Source organism: Rutidosis leptorrhynchoides, chromosome 2 (genome assembly GCF_046630445.1).
Source record: "Rutidosis leptorrhynchoides isolate AG116_Rl617_1_P2 chromosome 2, CSIRO_AGI_Rlap_v1, whole genome shotgun sequence".
Lineage (NCBI taxonomy): Eukaryota > Viridiplantae > Streptophyta > Magnoliopsida > Asterales > Asteraceae > Rutidosis > Rutidosis leptorrhynchoides.
The window spans coordinates 514,739,051-514,755,230 of record NC_092334.1 but is presented as its reverse complement, the minus strand read 5'-3'; the positions used below and the strand labels follow the sequence as shown (position 1 = coordinate 514,755,230).

General features: G+C 34.1%; 2 protein-coding genes across 3 annotated transcripts; one reads left to right on the top strand and one right to left on the bottom strand.

The window, feature by feature from the left end:
* Positions 1-1,445: 1,445 nt before the first annotated feature.
* LOC139892831 (myosin-11-like) lies at positions 1,446-11,984 on the top strand. The gene is made up of 35 exons (XM_071875961.1): positions 1,446-1,568; positions 1,646-1,791; positions 1,894-2,050; positions 2,192-2,250; positions 2,347-2,506; positions 2,584-2,733; positions 2,998-3,134; positions 3,246-3,392; positions 3,723-3,824; positions 3,972-4,131; positions 4,397-4,434; positions 4,584-4,710; positions 4,792-4,962; positions 5,590-5,721; positions 5,814-5,923; positions 6,037-6,097; positions 6,180-6,357; positions 6,514-6,719; positions 7,126-7,245; positions 7,374-7,472; positions 7,909-8,130; positions 8,223-8,362; positions 8,496-8,604; positions 8,698-8,742; positions 9,130-9,384; positions 9,475-9,633; positions 9,741-9,944; positions 10,070-10,210; positions 10,311-10,381; positions 10,479-10,578; positions 10,892-10,948; positions 11,060-11,116; positions 11,198-11,278; positions 11,391-11,470; positions 11,595-11,984. The coding sequence occupies exons 1-35, from the start codon at positions 1,461-1,463 to the stop codon at positions 11,725-11,727; spliced, it is 4,422 nt and encodes a 1,473-aa protein (XP_071732062.1). The 5' UTR covers positions 1,446-1,460; the 3' UTR covers positions 11,728-11,984.
* LOC139894545 (probable RNA 3'-terminal phosphate cyclase-like protein) lies at positions 11,860-15,967 on the bottom strand. 2 transcript variants are annotated; one of them, XM_071877899.1, is made up of 4 exons: positions 15,707-15,967; positions 14,709-14,906; positions 13,888-13,979; positions 11,860-12,303 (listed from the first exon to the last, which is right to left on the bottom strand). In XM_071877899.1, exons 2-4 carry the CDS (start codon positions 14,824-14,826, stop codon positions 12,271-12,273), a joined length of 243 nt encoding a protein of 80 aa, XP_071734000.1. In that variant the 5' UTR covers positions 14,827-14,906; positions 15,707-15,967; the 3' UTR covers positions 11,860-12,270. The 2 variants fall into 2 exon arrangements, with proteins under 2 accessions (XP_071734000.1, XP_071733999.1); XM_071877898.1 differs by having other exon boundaries at positions 14,709-14,858.
* Between the last annotated feature and the right edge of the window lie 213 nt (positions 15,968-16,180).

The following is a 16,180-nucleotide window of genomic DNA, read 5'->3' as shown; positions in this document are numbered from 1 at the left end:
TCGCCGATAATTTTGCGTATGAGAGACACAAGATCCGAATTCACGGGGTATCATTGAACCATGTCATTTCCTCAATCAACGATGATAGATTCATACAAAAAAAAAAAAAAAAAAAAAAAAAAAAAAAAAAATTTGTTGCAAATTTTAGAACAATTTAAATGAAATAGAAATCAGGAAATTGACGATGAATTTATTGTGAATAATGCAGATGAATGCGAAAGTGAAGTCCGATAATTAAGAATTGTACGGAAATCATCTGTAAGGGTTTGTTGACGTATTGAAAATGGTAGTGCATTCAATTCTGCTATTTTTATTTTTGTACCTTCTATTTGTTGTTAGAATTTTGTAATAATTTATGATTATTGAGGTACCTGGATAAATTAGGGCTATAAAATTGATATGAATGTTGTGTAGTCATAAATGTCTTACATGCAGAATTTATATAAATGTTGGTAATTATATACTGTAAATGTTAATGTAATTAGCAATGTTTATATATACATTACAAGGTGTATAGGTTGTTAAAACGCAGTAATCACTTTAAGTATTTGGATAGTATGTGCATTTTTTGTTTATTTGAGAAGAAAAAATCACTTTTCATAAGTTGTTAAAGTGGTGCTTATTTTAAACACACTTACTAAGCCATCTTAAAAGTAATTAGGAAGATATAAAACATTACATTTTTTGGTTATGTATGACACTTGTTGATGGGATACAAGTACAATTTACAACATCCCTTAGATGATAACTTTAACCACCAATTGTTAGTATAAATTTTGCATAAATAGTTAATGTTCGTCGTTATTTAGCTCACATTGTGTATGTGAAACAGAGCACTTCGGTGAATATCATAGTTGGATCCCATGTTTGGGTTGAAGATCCAAACGATGCATGGATTGATGGGCAGGTTACTAAAATTACCGGCCAAGAAGCCGAGATCGAGACTTCTGACCTCAAAAAGGTTAGTAAATATATAATATTTTGATATATTTAATTTTGACAGTGGGTGCGTTTGTTCATCTCTTAACTGAATGGTTCGACCCTGAATGCTAAACCATTCATCATGTGCGTTTGTTTCTGACCTCTGAATGACATATGATGCTGAATGGTTCAACATTCATTGGTGAACCATAGCACTTTAATGTTTTGTAATATCTTCCTCAAATCATATCCAAAACACTTAACAAACAAGTATTTTGAATTGTTTATTCTTCTAACACGTTAATAAGATAATTTTACCCATTTCATATCGTTAATTCAAGATGATTATCAAACAGCTTATTTTCATTCAGAACCAAGTTTATTCAGAGACTCTGAATGCTTCAGATTATGAACCATTCAGCGCTAAATCATTCAGTTTTATCAAATGCACCCTGAATGTTGTTGTAACTTCATTTGGTAAATTTTTATGCTTTGCTTTTCAGGTTGTTGTTAAGTTATCGAGCGTATATCCAAAGGATATGGAAGCTCCACCTGGCGGTGTTGATGACATGACAAAACTATCATATTTACATGAGCCAGGAGTCTTGCAGAACTTAAGAACAAGATACGAACTCAACGAAATATACGTAAGTATTAAGTAACTTAGTCGTGTTATTTTCTGTTATTGTTTCGTTTGATACTCACTTGTTTTAAATGATTGCAGACATACACTGGAAATATTCTAATTGCTATAAACCCGTTCCAAAAGTTACCTCATTTGTATGATAGCCATATGATGGGTGAATATAAGGGTGCACCATTTGGAGAATTGAGTCCCCATGTATTTGCAGTTGCTGATGTGTCATACAGGTCAACATTATCATTATCAATATCAGAAAATTTATATTATTAGTGTGTGGCGACCTAAAACATATAATTTAGATTATCATTATTTTTATTTAATGAATATAGGGCTATGGTTAAGGAGGGAAAAAGCAATTCGATTCTAGTTAGTGGTGAAAGTGGGGCAGGTAAAACGGAAACAACGAAAATGCTTATGCGGTACCTTGCTTATTTGGGTGGCCGGAAAGCTACCGAAGGTCGCACGGTTGAACAACAAGTTCTAGAAGTATGATAAATGACGTATAGTTCTATGTTAAAACTACTTGATTACTCTGTAGTTTATAGCACTTGACAGTTGACACTTAACAGTTGACCGAACCTCATTTTATCATGCTGATTAAGTTTATTTCATGACTGTTGAATGCAGTCAAATCCAGTTCTTGAAGCGTTTGGCAACGCGAAAACTGTCAGAAATAACAATTCCAGGTTATAATTATTTGTTTTATTGGGCTTCAACATCTGCATATAATGTTGTACTTGTAAGTTAATATTAAGTTTTTGTTTTGTTTAATAATGCTTCAGCCGTTTTGGAAAGTTTGTTGAGATACAATTTGATAAGCACGGGAGAATATCAGGAGCAGCTATCAGGACTTATCTTTTAGAAAGGTCTCGTGTTTGTCAAATAAATGATCCCGAGCGTAACTATCATTGTTTTTACCTTCTATGTGCAGCACCACAAGAGGTAACATTTCATATATGCCAAAACATATAGCATGATAATTTACAAGTGTGGTGATATTTTTTATTTAATTTAATTAGGAAATTGAGAAGTATAAGTTGGGAAATCCGAGATCTTTTTATTATCTAAATCAGTCAAAATGCTATGAGTTGGCTGATGTTAATGATGCTCGTGAATATCTTGCAACGAGGAGAGCTATGGATATTGTTGGAATAAGCAAAGATGAGCAGGTACTTTGGTTTCAATTATCCTCTTTTTTACCGTTGAACGTGACAATATTGACCCGTTTATGGGTTATCGGGTTGATATGGATTATAATGATCTAAAATGGCAACCGAAAGTCACCCAAAGTGTATTAAAATGCATATGATCTCCTAAACATTTATCTTCAAAAATTGAGTAACATGGTTTTATTTGTCATTTTGAAAATATAAACATAAATTGATTTTATATTTCCAAGGGACCCACTTTGTCACCTTCTCTTACTCTGACAGGAAGCAATTTTTAGAGTTACTGCTGCTATTCTTCATCTTGGAAATATCGAATTCACTAAAGGAAAAGAGGTCGATTCTTCAGTTTTAAAAGACGATAAAGCTAAATTTCATCTAAAGATGACTGCAGAACTTCTCAGGTATATATAATATATATCTTTTTCCTTAATAATAACAATGTTATGAAAGTCCTAAACGTTGTTATGAATACTGAGTTGCGGATGAGTTTATGAAACGTTTTTTTTCTCTAGGTGTGATCCAGTGGGCTTGGAAGATGCATTGTGTAAACGAGTGATGATTACTCCTGAAGAAATTATAAGACGAAGTCTCGATCCCCTAAGTGCAGCAGTAAGCAGGGATGGGTTGGCTAAAACAATATATTCTAGATTATTTGATTGGTAAGAAACTGTCTTAAAAAATAGACGTGGCAAAATGGGCGAACTGGGTGACGGGTCAACGTGGGTACCTTTTGTTTTGTTACGAGTCAATTTGGGTTGACCACAAAGAGTGTTGGTCCCTTTTCTAAATTTTAATTAACAATTAGTGATCAAATGCGAATATATGATTACAAAAATGACATAATTCCAGCCCATTTGACCCATTTCCTTTAAGCTCTTTTGTAGTTGACTTGTTAGAGCTAAAATATAACCTGAATTGACTTGTTCATAGGAAACCTGTTTAATGAACTTCTAAAGTGAAAGATGTTTTTCTTTCCTCAATATTTTCAGGTTGGTGGAAAAAATTAATGTCTCAATTGGACAAGATCGTACCTCTAAAAATCTGATTGGGGTCCTTGATATTTACGGTTTTGAAAGCTTCAAGAACAACAGGTGATAACGAATCATTTGTGTTCATACTCCAAATAAAGCTACGTTGAAATTTAAAAGTCCAGATGTTAATTAGATAGTTAAGATGCTTAAAGTTCTGAACTTTATGTAATTTTATTTTATTTTCTGTCAACAAAATTACACATGCAGCTTTGAGCAATTTTGTATCAACTTCACAAATGAAAAACTGCAACAACACTTTAACCAGCATGTGTTTAAGATGGAGCAAGAAGAGTATACAAAAGAGGCTATTGATTGGAGCTACATTGAGTTTGTTGATAACCAAGATGTTCTTGATCTCATTGAAAAGGTGTGATCAATATCAGTTCCATTTACATAATCTATTTCATAATAGTTTCGAACATAACTAATGTATTTCAAATATTTAAAACCAATATTCTTAAAAGATCAAGCTGGAGCGACACAATTGACTTGTTTAATTAGTTAAGTAAGAATGACATGGGCACGTTTATATTGTAGCTTTCATATATGTTCCTACAGTTAATAGTAAATGTCATTATAACACCTGACCCATTTCAAATTCATAACTTTGTTATGTTGTGTTTGTATCACAGAAACCGGGTGGAATCATTGCGTTATTAGACGAAGCTTGGTAAGATATTCTTTGTTTTTATTTTTGTAATAATTCAACATCAATTTCTTGTCTACGAAGTGCCTATTACATTTATGAAAAAATTTTAAATTCTTATGACTCGTTACAATTATGGATGTTACACTCACAACTGGATTTTATACTTTCAGTATGTTCCCAAAGTCTACACATGAAACATTTTCAAACAAGCTTTATCAGACCTTCAAAAATCACAAACGCTTTGTGAAGCCGAAGTTATCTCGTACAGATTTCACAATTGCACATTATGCTGGAGAGGTATGTGTTTTAGTTGTGCTATTAAATGCTGTAAAAATATATGCTTGATTGTACACTTGAAATCGTAAATTGTAATTTCAGGTCCAATACAAATCTAATCAATTTCTTGACAAAAATAAAGATTATGTTGTACCAGAACACCAAGATCTATTGGGCGATTCTAAATGTCCCTTTGTAGCTGCCCTTTTCCCTCCCATTTTTGAAGAATCTCCAAAATCTTCCAAATTTTCATCAATCGGGTCTCGTTTTAAGGTATAGTAACTTACTTAATGTGTTGATTTAATATTTTTTGTTCATAAATTCATGAGCTTTTTAGAATTTCTATAATGATCATAAAGATTATATATTTTCCTATAATTATCTAGTGTTCGGAAATTTGGCTCTAGTTATTGAGTCGACAACAAGCGTCGATTTATTGGCGACTAGACTGACTTTTAGAGCCTAAATTAAATTTCAGGCATGATTTAAAACTCATAGAAATTTGATTTTACCATTTTCATGGCGTCTCAATTTTATTTTATTTTTAATTTTTTTTTTCCTACTTATTGGTCGGAGGTCTACTCGGAAGCAATCTCTTTATCCGTCGAATAAAGAGAGGGATGACTTTCTCTACTTTTGAGAGTGTTTTCACTCTGGGTGGAGAAATGACTTGTCTTTATTCTCGGATAGGGGAAGGATTATCTACATCTCACCTCCCCCATACACCACTTATGTGGTATTGGGTTTTGTTGTTGTTGTTGTAATCTAGTGTTCGGAAAATGATTACAATACTTTAATGAATTACATACAAATGCATGAGTATATATACGGGTTGAAATTACTACCTCAATATAATTTTTTCTTGCAATGGAATACACTAACATTCTTTGATCGATGCAGTTACAACTGCAACAACTGATGGAAACACTAAATGCAACGGAACCTCACTATATTAGATGTGTAAAACCAAATAATCAACTGAAACCTGCCATATTTGAAAATATCAACATCTTGCAACAACTACGTTGTGGTGTGAGTACACTTATTGATCCTTTTGTTCTTATTATTCATTTAAGGTGGAAAAAAGACAATTTTCTAGTGTGTGTTTATGACCCAATTTTTAGGGTGTTTTGGAGGCAATCAGAATTAGTTGTGCTGGTTACCCTACTCGGCGTCCGTTCTTCGAGTTTATAAACCGATTTGGACTTCTCGCACCTGAAACCTTAACAGGATGGTAGAAATTTTCTTCACCCTTAAATGTATCTTTCCTTTTTTTATACATATTTATTTTCATGTCAATATGAGTAAGTTTATATCTTTAAGAACATTTCTTACTGTTTCATGCAGCTTTGATGAAAAAGTTGCTTGCAGAATGATTTTAGAAAAGAAAGGAATCAAAGGCTTTCAGGTAAGTTAGTATGCATGCATACAGACACGTATATATTTTTCATATATCTCTATATGTACGAATAAACTCTAATATTATACAGATTGGTAGAACAAAGGTATTTTTGAGGGCTGGACAGATGGCAGAATTAGATGCGAGAAGGACCGAAGTCCTAAGTAGTGCAGCACAAACAATACAAGGCTTGATACGAACTCATATCGCTCACAAACAGTTTATTGAACTTCGGAAGGCCTCCATTGTAGTACAATCTTATTCTAGAGGTGAATATCTGGAGTATATATTACTTAATCTTAGAGGTGGTAAAATGGGTGGGTTACGTAACTGGTACTTCGGGTTTAGGTCAACCTAAACACGTTTGACCTTTTTGCTTTTGTGTTATGTTTAACTTGTACATGTGTAACTGCAATGACTTTTAGGTAGATTGGCTTGCAAAAGTTTTGAGAACCTAAGAAGAATAAGAGCTGCTATAACGATCGCGAAGAACTTACGTAGATACCGTGCTTTGAAGACCTATCGTAGGCTGCGGGTGTCTGCACTTAAGGTGCAGATGATCATACGTGCACAAAAGGCTCGCAAGGAATTCAAATTGCGCAACAAATCTAAAGCCGCAGTTAAAATACAGGTTATTGTGATATTGCTGGCATACGTGTAACCGTTCCTTTTGCATATGGGTGGGAAAATGGGTGATTCACGAAGGTCTGAGTAACGGGTAAGAAAAAGGTTTGGGTCAAACAGGATATACTATTTAGATCAGGTTTGCGTCGCGTTGACTCACAAAAATTGTCATTCTCATTTAATGGATTATATACACGTAGTTACACTATGTGTACACACACACACACACACACACACTCTCTCTCTTTTCCACTCATTTCCATTTTAAACAATTATATAAGCTGTAGCCTTTTGGCAAGTTACAGCCAAAGTATAGCCAAAGGGACCCGTTTACTAGTAATTGGTTCAAACTTACCACCTTAAATTCTGTAGCTTATATACTAAAAGGCTAAAAATTTATATATATTTTTCAGACTCGATGGCGTAGTTGCAGATATTGTTCACACTACAAAAGGCTAAAGAAGGGAGCTGTAGTTACACAATGCAGATGGAGGGGGAAACTGGCAAGGAGAGAGTTACGAAAACTTAAAATGGTACGAGGTTTTTAATATATTTTTCGATATAAAACTGATGATATTTTGTTCCTGCATTCAGTAACCAAAAGTTTCTTGATTAACATTATAGAGTTAGATTAGATATGATCCAGCTTAGCTTTCTGCAGGCTGCACGAGAAACGGGCGCACTTAAAGAAGCAAAAGATAAGCTTGAAAAACAATTGGAAGATCTTACATTGCGCTTACAGTTGGAAAAAAGATTGAGGGTACTGATATTGATAATGATATCTAATCAATTTAATCATTCCCACTTTTATTGTTAAACTCTTTAATATGAGTAGACGTGTATAATTCAGGTGGGTCGGTCTGGTTGGGTAATGGGTCAAAATGAGTAATTTTTCTAGAATAGGTTGGGTTGACCGGAAACATTTGTTGTCCAAGTTCTTAAATTTTTGGTCCAATCATATAGTAATTTCCATAATACGAAAAGTTTGGAGTGTATACTCATAAGAAATACACTTCATGTGACTTTCGGACCGTTTCCATTAAATCTATTAAATTTTAGCTATAACTAATTGAATCATTGGAGATTAAACAAACCCTTAATCCACATAATCTAATAATGATTTGAAATCATTGCAACTTTTAAAGACTGTTATGATTTACACGTTCCAATGGCTAAGCTTGAGCTTATATCTATAGACTGACTTGGAAGAAGCAAAAGTTAATGAGGCGCGTAAATTCCAAAATTCTTTGGATGATTTGCAACGAAAACTCAATGAAGCAAATGCGACAATAATCGAAGAAAAAGAAGCAGCTAGGAAAGCTATTGCCGAAGCACCTCCTGTTATTCAGGAAAAAGAAGTTATCATTGAAGATACTAAAAAAATCGAATCTTTGACTACCGAAGTCACTAAATTAAAGGTAATATTTCAACGACATTAAAAAAATATATATAATTGATTGGTGTTCTTTTTAATGTCTGAAATGCAAAACTTTTTTTTTCTTTCATGTAGGCATTTTTGGAGTCAGAAAAGCAAAACTCGGTTGATCTACAGAAGAAGTATGCTGAATCTCAAGAGTGCTGTGAAGAAAGGCGCAAAAAGTTGGACGATTCAGAAAATAAAGTTCAACAGTTACAGGATACTCTTAGCAGGTTCACTGTTTCAGTATATTTTCACAGTTTTTTACACGTTTAATCGTTTATAGTGAAAAAAACATTCGAAAGGAACAAATAAACATTCTACATCCATATTCATTCATTCATTCAAGTTTTCAATTGTATGCAGGTTGGAAGAAAAGCTCCAGAATTTGGAATCGGAGAATAAAGTTTTCCGCCAACAAGCTGTGTCTATGGCACCTAATAAATTCCTCTTACGTTCAAAATCTATCCTGCAGGTATTTGTTTTATAAAATTTTAACTCGATAAATGTGGGACATAATAGATTAAAAAGAATTGGTGGTGCTTTATATTAGTTTTTAACTTTGCAGAGGTCTGATAGCGGTCATCTATATCCAGAGACAAAGCCGACTATTGTATGGTTTCTCTTGAACAAAATCTGTAATTCAGTAATTTTAGATGGCAAGATGGGCTGGTTAGACAGGTGAAAACTGGTTCAGGTTAAAAAAAAAAAAAAAAGGTCAATTTTGGTACGGGTTGGGCTGACCCACAAAAAGATGTCCATTTTTAATAAATAATTTGTTGTTAATCATATGAGTAAAGAGAGTGTAAAAGTATAAGTCCTTCTATATAACGAATTAGTTAAGTTTATATGATTGAACCTTTGGAAATAGGACAGCCTAAATCAATCTAATGATAAGTAATGGGTCGAAATTGCCACCTTTAGTCATAACAATGTAGCTTTTCAACTGTAAATTATCTTGCTTGGTTTTAATCATATGGTTTGCTTGATTATCTTTTAGGATTTGCATAGTCCGTCGATGAACCAACGGGATTTTTCAGAAATGGATGACAAACCACAAAAATCGCTTAACGAAAAACAGATAGAGAATCAGGAGTTGCTTATTAAATGCATTGCACAACATATAGGATTTTCAGGGAACAGACCAATTGCAGCTTGTATTATTTACAAATGCCTTCTTCAATGGAGATCCTTCGAAGTTGAACGTACAACTGTCTTTGACCGCATCATTCAAACCATTGGTCAAGCAATTGAGGTTCAAACTGTTTTCCCAATATGTTAAGATTTTGTTTTACAAGTTTGTTTTGCCAAGTCATCTTCAATTTTTTTTTTTTTGTATGAAAAGAAATCTCAAGATAACAATGATATATTGGCGTATTGGTTATCGAATGCTTCAACTCTTTTGCTTCTACTTCAACGTACTCTCAAAGCAGGTGGTGCCACAGCTGGATTGGGCCCACAACGTCGTCGATCATCGGCTACTCTTTTTGGCAGGATGAATACTGTAATTCCACATTTGTCTCTCTTTTTTTATAAATTAAATTATTTTTGATAATAACCTAACTATTTGAATGGAATAATTTAAAAGAGTTTTAATATTTTTCTTATTAGAGTTTTCGTGGAGCTCCTCAAGGACTGAACCTTTCGGTACTTAATGGAAGCCTAAGTGCGTTAGATGCCGTAAGCCAAGTTGAAGCTAAGTACCCTGCTTTGCTTTTCAAGCAGCAACTTACGGCTTACGTCGAAAAGATATACGGATTGATTCGAGATAATTTGAAGAAAGAGATATCTCCATTGCTTGGGTTGTGTATTCAGGTAATCTTATTGCTTTTTTTTTTTTTCTCTTTTTCTTTTTATTAATTAAACTACCAAAACAATAGATTTAGGTTATAGCATGCAATTAAATACTAATTCATGTACTGATTAATAATTAATCAAAGGCACCAAGAACGTCGAGGGCAAGCCTAGTAAAGGGAGCATCACGCTCGGTTAATAATGCCGCTCAACAAGCTTTAATTGCTCATTGGCAAGGGATTGTGAAGAGTCTCGGAGATTTCTTAAACACATTAAAAAGAAATCATGTTAGTGGCAATACGTTTAAGATAAATTTCATATTTATTTTTGCGCCTTTGTTTATCCACATTTAATCGTTTACTTGTCTGATTGTGTTGTTTTATTCAGGTACCACCATTTTTGGTCCGAAAAATTTTTACACAGATATTTTCATTCATCAATGTTCAACTGTTTAATAGGTAGGTATACTTCATCTGCCAAGATTATGTACAGTATATTTTTGGATGCATTATGAACGTAAGAATATGGTTCACTTTTTGCCATTTCTGGCTGCAGTCTTCTTTTGAGGCGTGAATGTTGTTCATTCAGCAACGGTGAATATGTGAAAGCTGGACTTGCTGAATTAAAAGAGTGGTGTTATAATGCAACCGATGAGGTATTATGGAGTCTGGCATTCCTTATGGGTCCATTTGGGTTATATTTGTATTAATAATGTGTCAAATGGAGTAAGACTGTAAGAGAGATAAATAAATACGTAAATAGGAAACATATCAAATGTGTTAAAAGTATACCAAATTTTATTTTTTAATAAAACCTCCTGGATTATTAATTGTTTTTAGTGAGCTGATCCGACCTGCACAGACTAGTTCGACCCATACAAAAATGTTCCTCTTTTTTACTTGCAACCCAACATTCCCACCCGACCCATTTTGTCACCTCTACTATTTTCTGAACAAAATGAACTGCAGTATGCAGGTTCAGCATGGGAGGAGCTAAAGCATATACGGCAAGCTATTGGGTTTCTGGTAAACTATTATTTTTTTCTCACAATTTAAATCTGGTTTAATTGATAATTTTGTGATATGCTAAAGAGTGCTATTCCTACTATAATCATACATATAACTATTGATATTCAGGTGATTCATCAAAAGCCGAAGAAAACACTTGAGGAAATAAGCCGCGGCCTTTGTCCTGTGAGTGACATATGCTTTGCAATGCAGTTTTTCTTTACTCTGTTTCTATTAGGTCTCAACCCCTGTACGTTTGTTCTACAGGTTCTTAGTGTACAGCAGTTGTACAGGATCAGTACAATGTATTGGGATGATAAATACGGCACACATAGTGTGTCACCCGATGTAAGTTCATTTATAGATGTTATTAGTGGAATTCTTTTCCTGTTTCTGATGAATGGGTCAATTTGGGTTGTTTTAATTATTGTATTTTGTACTTTGCGATATTGGCTTTTAGGTTATATCTAGCATGAGAGTGATGATGACAGAAGAAAACAATGTTGTAAGCAATTCATTCCTGTTGGATGATGATTCCAGGTTACCTTTTTACCCAGAATAAGTTCAATTAATTTCATGTAGATTATATGATGATGAACAAATGTACAATTTCATGCCTTTTTTTCTTAATGTAGCTAATGTTTTTCATAGTTTACTAATGCAGCATTCCATTTTCGGTTGATGATATATCGAAGTCAATGGAACAAATAGAAATCTCAGACGTTGAGCCTCCACCTTTAATCCGTGAGAACTCAGGATTTAGCTTTTTGTTGCCACGAGCCGACATGACACATTAGGCGGTAGCCATTCAAAAGCCCAAGAGACGATGCCCTAGTTCGATTCCTGATGACTTTCCCTACTTTTTGTCTTACATGCTCCTTGGAGTCTAAATGCGGGTTTAACGCCAAACCAAAAGAATGTTCGCTGTGAACAAAATTGATTAACCAACGTAGAGAAAGTAGCATTGCTTTGTACAACACAAATACACAATTGTAGTGATCCAAAATCACAAAATGTAGATCAACAGAATTTTGTAAATAATCATATGCAACTTCCCCAAGAACACAATTCAGTTCTCACGAAAATGGAACTGAGAACGATATCCTAAGTATTCGCCAAGTCATCTCGAGTTCTGCAACACTGCAAAGTTAGATACAAACCGATGTGTTGAGTCTACGACACCACCTTGTTCAATCTCACCAAGTAAAATTTAGGCAATTTCCTCCCCCACATCCTCCGCAGGCATAAGCTCTATCTTTTCATCAAGGTCCATGATGTCATCATTCCCGCGAGTATGAGAAATGGTGGTATCGACAGATAAAAAACACCCAAATGTTGTTTCAGCAACTAATGATTTTCCATAACCAGGTGAACTGTCATGTCAATACACGGAAATTGTCATTTGGCAGATAATATGTCAGATAAAAGTACCAGACTAGCACACGATGAACAATTTAAAAGTAGCAACATTGGCAGAAAATACGGCCTGGTAAAAGGTCAAGTAGGGTAGGATTAGAACGGGCCAGTTAGAGTCAGGTAAAAGGTCGACACATTGACTAGTTCCCCAATTGACAATAACTTTTTAGATAAATGAAAAACTTGCAAATTATTTACAAAAGTTTAATCACAAACTTATTAATTAACCCATCTATGACGAAACACCAAACAGAATCAACCCATTCTAAGATAGATTGGTTGAAACAGCCACCTCTACCAAGCCAGCAAAATTATATTAAACAGATCCAAACATACACATACTGTTGGACGGTGGTCCAAATAAGTGACAAACATTTATTAAGACAAATTGGAATTGTCTTTTGCTAGAAAAGTTGAAAATTGCATTTGCATGAAATGCATGTGGCTAACTAATTGAGAATAGTGTTTCCCAACCATTTTGGTGTCGTGCATGTTGAAAGTCAAAGAAAGAAGGCTGATTTTCTTATAGCTTTTCACAAGGGGTAGGTATGGGTGATAATTAGCAACGAATATGCATGTAAATGTGCATTATAAATAGAGGTTCATGCAGAAGGTTATATGCATCCAAGAAAGGATCAAGTGATCCAAAGAGAGAGGATCAAGTATCACAAATGAGAGAAAAACATAGTTGATAGGGATTATCAACAGAGTGTGTTTATTTGTGAGGATATTACAAAGTAGATAGGGAGTTGATCAGTAACATCAACGGGAACCTTTCTTTGTGAGGTTGAGAGTTTTATTCTTGTAAGGAGTGTAAAAGAGTGTACGAGAAACTTAGATTTTATACTAAAATCTAAGGGGCTTGGGTTTGGGTTAACTCGTAGTGTACTTTTTTTTGTACCGGGTTCTTTTATATTATAAGAATAAAGGAGACTTTTGGGGTGGACGTAGGCAGGGTTTTGCCGAACCACATTAAATTGTCGTGTTATCAGTTACTTTATTTTGCATTATATTATTTCTCGCAAGTTTGTCTCAAACAATTATATCCTCGCTTCAGCTGGGGTGGTGCGTCAGGCAAATTGTCATAACACATACTTACTTTCCAGCTTGTGCGCAGGCTTTATGATAAGTAAATACGTGAACATCCAGAAGAAATCGGTTAAAGATTCCTCGAGCAGCATGTATCATTGTATTTTCAAACTGAACTGATACTCATGCCCCGTATCGTTTTCACCATACCTTCATCAGTCCATATGACTGCCTTCAACCCACAACCATTTAGATGACTATACAAAAGATATATATACTTGTATCATACTACCTCCGTCCCATTACAAGTGTCCACTTATTTTTTGCACACAGTTTTAAGAAATCCCACTAACTTCATTCTCCACCAATTAGAAATATTCTCTCTCCAGAATACTTCTTCTGATTAGTTGATATATAAAGTAGACACTTGAAATGGGACATCCAAAATAGTAACGTGAACACTTGTAGTGGGACGGAGGGAGTAGATCATAAAGATGATTAAAAAAGCTTACCTTCAAACTATTGTGAATAATAGGAACCGATAAAGTAACCTGTCCACCACCGTTGGGGACAACTTCACGGCTTTCAATCTTCAACTCCAAACCTTGTGAAGGAACTCCAAAACGCATCAATAAATGTAAGGTGGTGGATATAAATGTATCAACAGACGGGTCTCTTGGATCATTTGTAATCCCTTAAACGTGTGTTGATAATCTTTATTAATCTCCCCAACAAATTCAAGATTTTCTTACATTAAATTAAAGATAGAGTGGTGATCTATCCACCACACTTTTTGATAGATCCACCACGCACCTGCATTAATGAGTTATACAATACAATTTATTTATGCATGTGTGTGTGGATATATTAAAAAGTGTGGTGGATTTATCATTACCCAGAGAGACATAACAGAAACCAAATACCAAAGATTTAGGGAGTCCTTAGACAGATTGAGAACATTGACTTGAGGGCCTTATAAAGGACCCGTCTATTTATACTAGCTTGTTACAAAAGTGTGAAAAAGTGATTCAAGTAATTATGAAAATGGTACCTTTCAATGACAATCATATAGAAATAATTCATTTTAACAATGTTTATATATATAATAAAGAGTAAATCACACGATATATTTCAAATACGAATTCACATGTTAATGGTCATAAGAAGAATTATCTTGGTTAGTGAATTAGTCGTTAAACAGTATCATATTCATATTCACATTCACAACATACTTACTAAACAAATAATCTAAGTCTTTAACCAATCATATTATAAGAAAACAGGGGAGAAACAAGAAAACATTGACAACTAAATCAAAACAAGAGTGATGTACCTTTGAGTTTAATGGAAAGCGGGTTTTTACCAAACAAACCAAGCACGATCAAAGGTTCCAAAAAATACCCAATTGACCTACTCAATCCACAATCATGCTCCAAATACCTCCCACCCATCACTATCCCTGGCTTGTATTTCAACTTCGTTCCTACATATTCATCACCATATCAATTTCAGCCAGTGGCGGATCTTGAACCTAAATACAGATAAGGCAGGTGTAAAAATTTAATAAATTTTTCATTCTCAGCAAGGGGTAAACACTGAAAAAACCTTATTTTTTAGTAATTTTTGTTTGTGTAAAATTTTAACCTTTTAAATCTAGGTGGGGCGGATACCCCCAAACCACCGATTTCAACAATCACTTCATCACTACCCAAAATATAATTATTCACTTCACATGATCAAACTTTCATATTCAATACGAATACCAATACCCATTTATCAAAATTTTACCCACAACAAAACCTAATACCACATGTGTGGTGTATGGAGAGGTGAGATGTAGACAATTCTTCCACTATCTTTGAATAAAGAGAAGTCATTTCTCCACCCAGAGTGATGACACTCCAAGAAGTAGAGAAAGTCCTCCCTCTCTATTCGACGGATAAAGATATTGCTTACGAAGTATTTAAATTTAAGAAGAAAAAAATTAAAGAAATTGTTTTGTCACGGCCAACCTGTGGGGCTGGATATGTGCCAAGAAAAGTATCAAAATCACCACCAAGATAGGTAACAAAACGTCATATTCGAGACAAAATTCTCATACCTATAAACTGTACCGTACTACTTATGCTAGTCCACATCATTTAACAAATAAAAATCAGTAACTTAATAATCCTATAGAACTAGGGCTTCGCTGGAAGATGTTTAATAAAGATTAGTGGTTAATTTTATGTAACATTGTACGAGATGGGCTCCTTACAGAATATAGAATATAGAATACAGAATGATGCAATAAACAAAATTAAATAACAAAAGATTAGTATAATAAAATACCAGTTTCGTTCATTTCGACGTGGCAGTCATCGGAAACGGTTTCGAGAAGACGGAGAAGGAGACTTAATGAGAAAGAAGACCAGGTGACGTGGCATCAGTACGAATTTCCTCGATTAAAAAATTGAGGTTCAAGATAAAGTTGATAATAGTAATCGTTGCCTAAAGTTTTGACTTCCTTTAACCTTGATGTATGATATCTTCCCCATTTTTTATCCGTTTTTCCGGCGGCCGTCGATTAGTGATTAACGGCGGCTGCTTGCCGGAATTTATCAAATGTGCGGTTTTTGTTTTGCGTTAAACCCTTGCATACTCTGATGTTTTAAGAATTGAGGTTTATACCCTGAAAAATGTATAACTTACAAATGGGTCCTTTATGTACTCAGTTATTAACTATTTCTCATATTTATCTTTTTTCTTTCATTATCAGTCCTTTTATGTTTTTATTTATTTATTTATTTATTTACTTATATTGTT

Coding starts and splice junctions, on each gene's coding strand:
- LOC139892831 (XM_071875961.1), top strand. CDS start 1,461: ATGGAAGCTCCACCTGGCGGTGTTGATGACATGACAAAACTATCATAT. Junction 3,393..3,722: donor TATTCTAGATTATTTGATTG/GTAAGAAACTGT, acceptor CAATATTTTCAG/GTTGGTGGAAAAAATTAATG. Junction 9,385..9,474: donor CCATTGGTCAAGCAATTGAG/GTTCAAACTGTT, acceptor TTGTATGAAAAG/AAATCTCAAGATAACAATGA.
- LOC139894545 (XM_071877898.1), bottom strand. Junction 13,980..14,708: donor GCTTTCCATTAAACTCAAAG/GTACATCACTCT, acceptor TTCCTTCACAAG/GTTTGGAGTTGAAGATTGAA. Junction 12,304..13,887: donor TTATTCACAATAGTTTGAAG/GTAAGCTTTTTT, acceptor TTGACATGACAG/TTCACCTGGTTATGGAAAAT.